The sequence below is a fragment of the Mastacembelus armatus genome, chromosome 21 (assembly GCF_900324485.2).
Source record: "Mastacembelus armatus chromosome 21, fMasArm1.2, whole genome shotgun sequence".
In the NCBI taxonomy this organism is placed as follows: Eukaryota; Metazoa; Chordata; class Actinopteri; order Synbranchiformes; family Mastacembelidae; genus Mastacembelus; species Mastacembelus armatus.
Window position 1 is genome coordinate 26,429,836 of NC_046653.1, and position 7,868 is coordinate 26,437,703.

The window sequence follows — 7,868 nt, forward strand, 5'->3', positions numbered from 1 at the left end:
AATTATGAACATGAGTGAGACTTGTCTAAAATAAGCCTTAGAGACAGTAAGTGTATACCAAAATTAAATAAAGAATGGACAATAGGGGAAGCCTACCCATCTATAGGCAACAAGGATGGGTGGGGCACGGTCCCCTACCATCTTAAAAAAGGAATGAGGGGAAAATGAGAAACAGGTATGTCTAAAAAAGGGAAACCATCCCTCTGACCAAAAGTGTAAAGGCAGAGAACTTGGGAGAACACAGTTAGTATACCCTGTGGTAACTCACCTTGTCTGTACTGTGTTTTGTGAATAAAGCCAACTATACTTAGGAAGTTTGTCACAGTTATAGTATAGTCAGATTGGAATCTTTGCTAAAGCATCAAGGTCGTCCAAACACAACAGTGTTCCAGTCAATTTGCTCAAAACAGTCCTGAAGTATGGAAATGGTTCCTGCTGATCAGGTTGCTACCCACTTTAGAAATTATTTGGAGCACCTTCTGAGGAGTCTGTATGCGGAAATTAGTGATGTGTAGCTGAGTAGCCAGGTAGGGTGGGGCTCCGATTGTTGTGTGTCTGATTAAAGGATTGATTCAGGACCCAAGTGCAGGTAACGTGTTTTATTGTAAACACCAGACAAAGGAGAAACCTCACTCAGGCAGCCATGGTCAGGCACAGGCACAAAATTAACTCCATGGTGTAGCAGACTCAAACATGGACAAAGTTCAAACATCAAACATGCTTCAGGTCCAGAGAAACTGAAATTAACAGTTCAAACATCAAACAGTAATTCCGCAAAGAACAAAGGAAGCCAACTGATATATAGCCTATATATAGACAGGGAACCAAGGACTAATAGAACACAGGTGAAACTAATAATCGAACACAAAGCTACCTAGCAAGGAGACCAGGTGGGGCAGGAAACAAGAATGCAAAATAAAAGTCCAACACAGGAAATCCAAAATACAGGACTGTGATACCAATGGTCTATGTCAGTAATGTTTGTGTAAACAAGCACCCTACATCTGGCAAAGTCCACATTCTCTGATTTTCATGGTTGAAATTTATGTTGACAATACACAATCCATCTGCAGTTTACTTTTAACCCCAGACTGTCTGTCTGCATCGAGTGACACTTGCCACCAGCATCTGGAAATATGTCAATGACCCATGTATCACTGAAAATACAGACATCTGTAGATTCACACTGGGTAGTCCTCTGCAGTCAATGTTAATGCATAATATTTTATTAGGGAACATATGTTGGAAAGAAGGATTTATGGGAGAGAGCTGGCTGGTTAGGGTTACCCTTTAGCCTAACACAGACCCCCAACTCCTTGCCACACTTCCATGTCCTCACACAGCATTTGTGATACCCCAGCCTGCAGCATCAGGCGTCATTGAGGACCAAAGGCCTGGTCCCTACAGCAAGCCAAGGTCTCATAGCATCTCATCATCAAATCAGAGAGATTTTGTGTTCTTCCTGTAGTGGTAGAAGAAGTAGGCTGAGTTCAAGATAAAGTCAATGTAGGAAGGAGGTCAGGGTGCATGGAAGGTCAACAAAAGATCACTTTAAAATTAGAGAACTCAATGTGTATTGACTGTTGCTGCCAGGCAGGTTTACTCAGAATAGTGCAAAAGACAAGACACCCAATCAGCAGCAGCAACAGAAACACCTTGTGGATAAGACACTGGTCAGACTGGTTGGACCTCAGAGAAAGTCTACAGTTCCCCCTTTTTTGTCTACAGTTCCCCTATCCAAAAGCAGAACACCAGACCAGGTTCCTGTCAGCAAACAACAGAACTCTGAGGCTGCATTGGTCACAGGATCACCAGAACTGGACAGTTGAGAAGTAGAAATTTGCAGCATGGTGCTGCTGAAATGCTGGTGGTTGGGACAGAATTCGGCATCAGTAGCAAAAATACAAGTGGGGTGAAATGGTCTGTCTATTCTGAACTCGAGTGATATATTCTTAGTGGCACTCCCTGTGCCAGTCATGGATTGGTCATAAGAAACACCATGTTAGCAGTTAAAATGATTCATAAGTGTCACTAGAACATGCGGCCTCAGACTGGTCAACTAACTGACTTTGTGGCCATATTATTTCTGCAGTTGTACCCTTTCAAATGTACTGAAGGGGGGATCCACACTACATCTGTCTTGTGGACTTGGTGCAGGTCTATAACTGAGCCATTTGGAGGGTTTTTTGTTGACATTGAGGACAGGGACTGTGCCTGTGTTATCTTTGAAAAGTGAGAAAATAAAGATGTCTGTGACATTCTTCATCACCATAAGATAGTTCAATTATCCAGTCAAAATAACAGGATGCTGTTTTAGGGGATTTTTATGGAGTAGGCACTTTTCAGTACAATCAGAAGCACAAGTGAGGTGCATTTCTGTTGATTGTCCAAACACAGCCAAGTTTTTGAAAATGAATTTTAGAAGTCTAAACAACAGCTTCAGACAAGAAGTTGAAGCCTCCTATGCAATAGAGAAAATTCAGACATCTTTTTTTTTGGTTCTTGAGCACACAGAATGGTAGGTCTGGAGTGTCATGGTTGCTCTGAAAGAAAGGGAATCTGATATACTCCTTCTATAGCATGTTTTTTACTTACTGAGAATTTTTTTGAAATACACAGGACAGATGGGTTAGGAAGGAGAAGCTAGGGATGAGAATATGGATGGGGAAAGGTGTTTGTGGAGGGTTGAGGCGGTAGGTCATAACTTCAACATTCCTACTGGCTGTGTAAATTCAAAGAGTATGTAGGTCTCCAGACTATTTCTCAGTGGGGTAGTTCCAAGAACTGAGACCCTAGAACTGTTTGGTGGAAAAGCACCTAATTGCACATAAACACCTGATGCAAATCCCACAGGCTCCTCTGCCTACACAATATTGTGCACAGACTTTACTCTTGGGCACCTTTATGAAGAATGAACATTGTAATAATCTGACAGGGAAGCAGCTATTTTCCACAAAGCTGTCTACTGCTATCATATTGCCAGGATATTCCATTCCATTTTCTGCTGCTTATCTGGGGCTGGTTCACAGGGGCTCAGACTTCCCGCTCCCTAAACACTTCCTCCAGCTCTTCCAGGGCATACGGAGGCATTCTCAGGCCTCCTCCCAGTGGGGCCTGCCCAGAACACCTCCCCATGGAGGCATCCAGGGGGCATCCGGAACAGATGCCCGAGCCACCTCAGGTGGTTCATTTTGATGTGGAGGAGCAGCGGCTCAACTCCGAGCTCCTCATCTTATCTCCAAGATAGCGCCCGGCCACCCTGCAAAGGAAACTCATATCAGCCAATTGTATCCAAGATCTTGTCCTTTCAGTCATGACCCAAAGCTCATGACCATAGGTGAGAGTAGGAACGTAGATTGACCAGTAAATAGAAAGCTTCGCCTTTCAGCTCAGCTCCTTCTTCACCACAACAGACTGGTACATTGACTGTATTGTTGCTGATCCATCTGTCAATCTCCCCTTCTGTCCTTCCCTCACTCATGAACAAGATCCCAAGATACTTAAACTCCTCCACCTGAGGCAGGATCTCTCCCCTGACCTGGAGATGGCAAGCCACCTTTTCTGGTGCTGATTCTCGTCACGGCCCCTTCACATTCAGTTGCAAACTGAGTGGATGCTGATGATCCTGGCTCAATGGAGCCAGCAGGACAACATCATCTTCAAAAACTAGAGATGAAATCCTGTGGTCCCCAAGCTGGACTCCCTCCGGCCCCTGGCTCCGCTTAGACATTCTGCCCATAAATATAATGAACAGAACCAGTGAGAAAAGGCAGCCCTGCCGGAGTCCCATATGCACTTTGAACAGGTCTGACTTACTGCCGGCAATGCGAACCAAGCTCCTGCTCTGGTTGTACAGAGACCAGATATCCCTTAGCAAAAAGGCCCGGACCCCATTCTCATGGAGGACCTCCCACAGGATGTCACAAGAGATGCAGATGAATGCCTTCTCCAAGTCCATAAAGCACATGTGAACTCGTTGGGCAAACTCCCTTGAACCTTCAAGCACCCTGAAGAGGGTATAGAGCTGGTCCAGTGTTACACGACTGGGACAAAAACCACATTGTTTCTCCTGAATCCAAGGTTCTACCATCGGCCGGATTCTCCTCTCCATCACCCTGGCATAGACCTTTCCAGGGAGGCTGAGGAGTGTGATCCCTCTATAGTTGGAACACAACCAACCAAGCCACAGCATGTTGAAATAAAATCATGTCTAACTTCACCAATGTGTCAAAGAGCCTATACAGTAGGCCTATGCCTTACCGGCCTGTACAATGTTCTTACATTTCATTGTGAGCTGCTGCCAGATGCTTTTGGCCCATTGGGTTGCACCTGAATGAATATAAACTTTAGTCACATCCAACCACTGTTTCACCTGTAGCTCTGGTTACAGAATCAACGTGGTGAGTGTTAAATGAAAGGACTATGTATAATGCAATGCAATGACTCGAGCAGCAACTTTCTCCCACCTCAGTTTCCTCTCCTTTGCTGCTGTAGTTTTTCTTCCAAGACCTGTGTTTGTGTTCTGCATGAGAATATCTGATACCATGTGTGAAGAAAGTAAACCTTTTTTTCCGCTGCCACAGTGAATCACTGTGTCTAAGATCCATTAATGATTCTTTCTGTAGTGATTAATGATATTTGTAATGGTTTCACTTCATTATTGTTTTGGTTGCTATTATTTTCAACAGTCGTCATAGGTTTTTCTCCTGCACGGATACTGCAGATGAAATTTAGCACCTTATTATTATTATTATCATTATTATTATTGTTGTTGTTGTATTGAATAGTTTAAAATATTCTATACTTAAACTTCCAAATCATATAACTATTGCAAGGTGTCACTTAAGATTTTAGTGCAATTTAGCATTTACTCAGTTTTGTTGTAGACTGTGTACACTCACCAAGCTAAACTTTATCAGTCTAATCCAACAATGCTGTAATAAATCTTCCTTCATGAAGGAGTTTGTGGTCAAACTGTTTCAAAGAGGTGCAGACTGAACTGTATGATTATTTTAGAAGATGTAGTCTGCTCTCCTGTTGAACTCTGCTGCATTATACAGAGAGGTGGTGTTGTTTTTTAGGCTGAAGTCAATGATATGAAAGAGGGTAGAGAAAATAAAAGAGACTCATGTCAGTACAATGCAATCCAATTCAGCAGCATGACAAACTACAACCTCCAAAATGATCAACCAGTCGAATCAACACGTCTCTGAAACAGTTTGACCACAAACTGAACATTATCACCTTCATGAAGGAGGATTTATTACAGGACTGTTGGATTAGACTGACAAAGTTATAGTTAGGTGGACCTAATAGACTGACAATGGAGTGTTTATACTTTAACAATACACCCAGATATGATGCCAATATGAAAATATTCAGTCAATTAACAGTTAAGCCACAACAAACTGGAAACACAAGAATCAAACTGACAATTAGAATCAAACTGTATTTCTGGATTCTGCAGCAAATTGCTTAGTTAGTAGTGATTACATAGTGTAGGTGAAGCTGATAATGCTGTTTACTGTGATTTAGGGTTTTAGAAACATCTTTACACTCAATACTTTTCAAGGCTCAGAGAAATCACATCTCTGTTTTATTCTGACACTAAACAATGACTGTACAACAGTTATCAGTGTTAGTACATTAGACTGTTTTACCTGGACAGAACAATTTCCTGAGGTGTTGATAAATTTCTTTCATTTTTAGTCCATATATGATTGGATTAAAAAGAGGATGGTACAACATTGTTTGCAAGGACATTATTAAACTCACAATTTTTGGAAAATCAGTTTCCATTTGAACTAGAAGTACATCAAATGAACCCAAACACGAAAAGTTGATCAGAACAATCAGGTGAGGTAAACAGGTCTGTGCAGCTTTTCTCCTGACTTCTCTACCACTTTGATAGGTGATTATAAATATCCTTATGTAGGTAAAAAGGATGAAAAGTACAGGGAGAATTGAAAGATTACAAAAACAAACCAAACCATATATATTTAGTGCTTTTGAGATATCACAATGCAGTCTATAAACTGTGCTGTTGCATATAATACCTTTGAAATTAAAGTGACAGAGTTTAGTATCAACACTCATTGCAGCAGGAACTGCTAACTGACCAGCAGGCAGAATCCAAGCTAGAACTAGTAAAATACAGATGTTTGTTTTTGTCATGATAGTTGGATACTGCAGAGGTTTACATATAGACACATACCTGTCATAGGACATGGCTGCCAACAGTAAAAACTCTGAAGCGCCTAAAGAATAATTTAATGACCACTGAAAGAGACAGGCTGAATATGATATGATTTGTTTTTCAGATAAAACATCAAACAAAATCTTTGGATAGATAGCAGTGCTAAAAAGAACAGAGTTCATTAACAAAGCTGCAATGAAAATGTACATAGGCTCATGGAGGTTTTTGTGAATCACTATCAGACACACAATAGTAGAATTACTGCAGATTATTAGAATATATGCTGTAAACATGATCACAAAATAAACAAATCTGTATTTGTCCAGTTCCACATATCCATCAAGTGTTATATATGTCATATTTAATTTTTGATCCATTAAGGTTTAAAAACAAAGTGTTAATGACAAAGACTTGAAGTATCAAAGCAAAGATCACATGAACATATTATACAGTATATCTGTCATTGGATTGTCTAATGTATTCACTGATACCCAACCTTGACATGAACTTGTGTGTGTGTTGAAATATTGCAACAAATACAAACCTCCAGAATACAAAGTGAACTGTTTGACTCTGTGGGTTGATTTTTATCAGCTTGTTTCTCCCTCCATGGATCTCATTAAACTCTCCACCAAGAGCTGTTGTCATGTGAACAACATCAGACTCTGAGATCTCTAACCACCTTACCTCAGATTAAGTTGTGAAATATTTTGACTCAACAAGAAGTTCAGTCTCAGCTTCTAGTTAGACTAGTAGTGGCCCACACTTAATAAAATAGCATCAGGTTTATGTTCATGCACTGGCAGCATTTGATTAAAGTGAAGGTGTACTTGTGACTTCCTAAAGTCAAGTTCTTTAGACTAGCGCATGTTCTCGACAGACACTGAGCCAGGCCCTAGCCTGCTTGAAGAGTTGTGCCAGAGCATGGTTCAGGTGGACTCAGGCACAATACGCAAAATGTGAGTAGTATATAGGTGGTTTAACAGGTGTGGGTGCACGAAGGGGAGTCAAAAATTGAAGATGTGGAGTCGTAAATTAATAAAATGATAAAATGATAAAATAATAAAATGACGTCACATTCTCCGCCTATCGGGCGGCGCTAGTCGTTACTGGTAGCGTGATGACGTATAGGTATTACATATGCACGTGTAACGTAGTGTTCGGTCTGTGGTATTTAATATCTGCGCTAGGAGTGGAGCAGAACTTTTTTTGGACGTGGCTGATAGTAAAATCAGAGGAAAACATGCTGGCCTTCCCTTCAGGTATGTAGGCCCTTTGTTCGATGGCTTTATTGTGAGTGATTGGGGTTCGTCTGCATTGAGAATGAATTATTGTATTTGAAAATAGCATAATCCATCAGGTGCTGCATCGAAAGCATTGGTGGACCCAGCTGTGCAGGTGGCTGTTGTCGAAGGAAGGAAATGTCTGCTTTATATTTTTACTCTACAATATTTTTATAAAGTTGTATAGGTTTTTCACGGTCCGATACTATGGGTCTGCTGAAAATGGTTGTTTTAACAGGTAACGGTGTTGTTTAAAAATGTATGTGTGGTCTGGCTGCAGAAAACGCAGAGGTTCCACGAACAGGGCGCTTATCTATGAACAAGAGGCGCAGAGAGCGGTTTTAGTAGAAAGAATAAGAGATGGTGAGAATAATATTAATTTAAAGAAA

The 7,868-nt window shown here is 41.0% G+C and overlaps 1 protein-coding gene across 1 annotated transcript; it reads right to left on the minus strand.

Moving 5' to 3' along the window:
- Positions 1–5,673: 5,673 nt before the first annotated feature.
- LOC113123790 (olfactory receptor 11A1-like) lies at positions 5,674–6,573 on the minus strand (the record flags this gene model as incomplete). Its single annotated transcript, XM_026296080.1, has 1 exon — positions 5,674–6,573. A coding segment is annotated over exon 1 (900 nt), but the record flags the coding sequence as incomplete, so codon positions are not given.
- Positions 6,574–7,868: the final 1,295 nt, after the last annotated feature.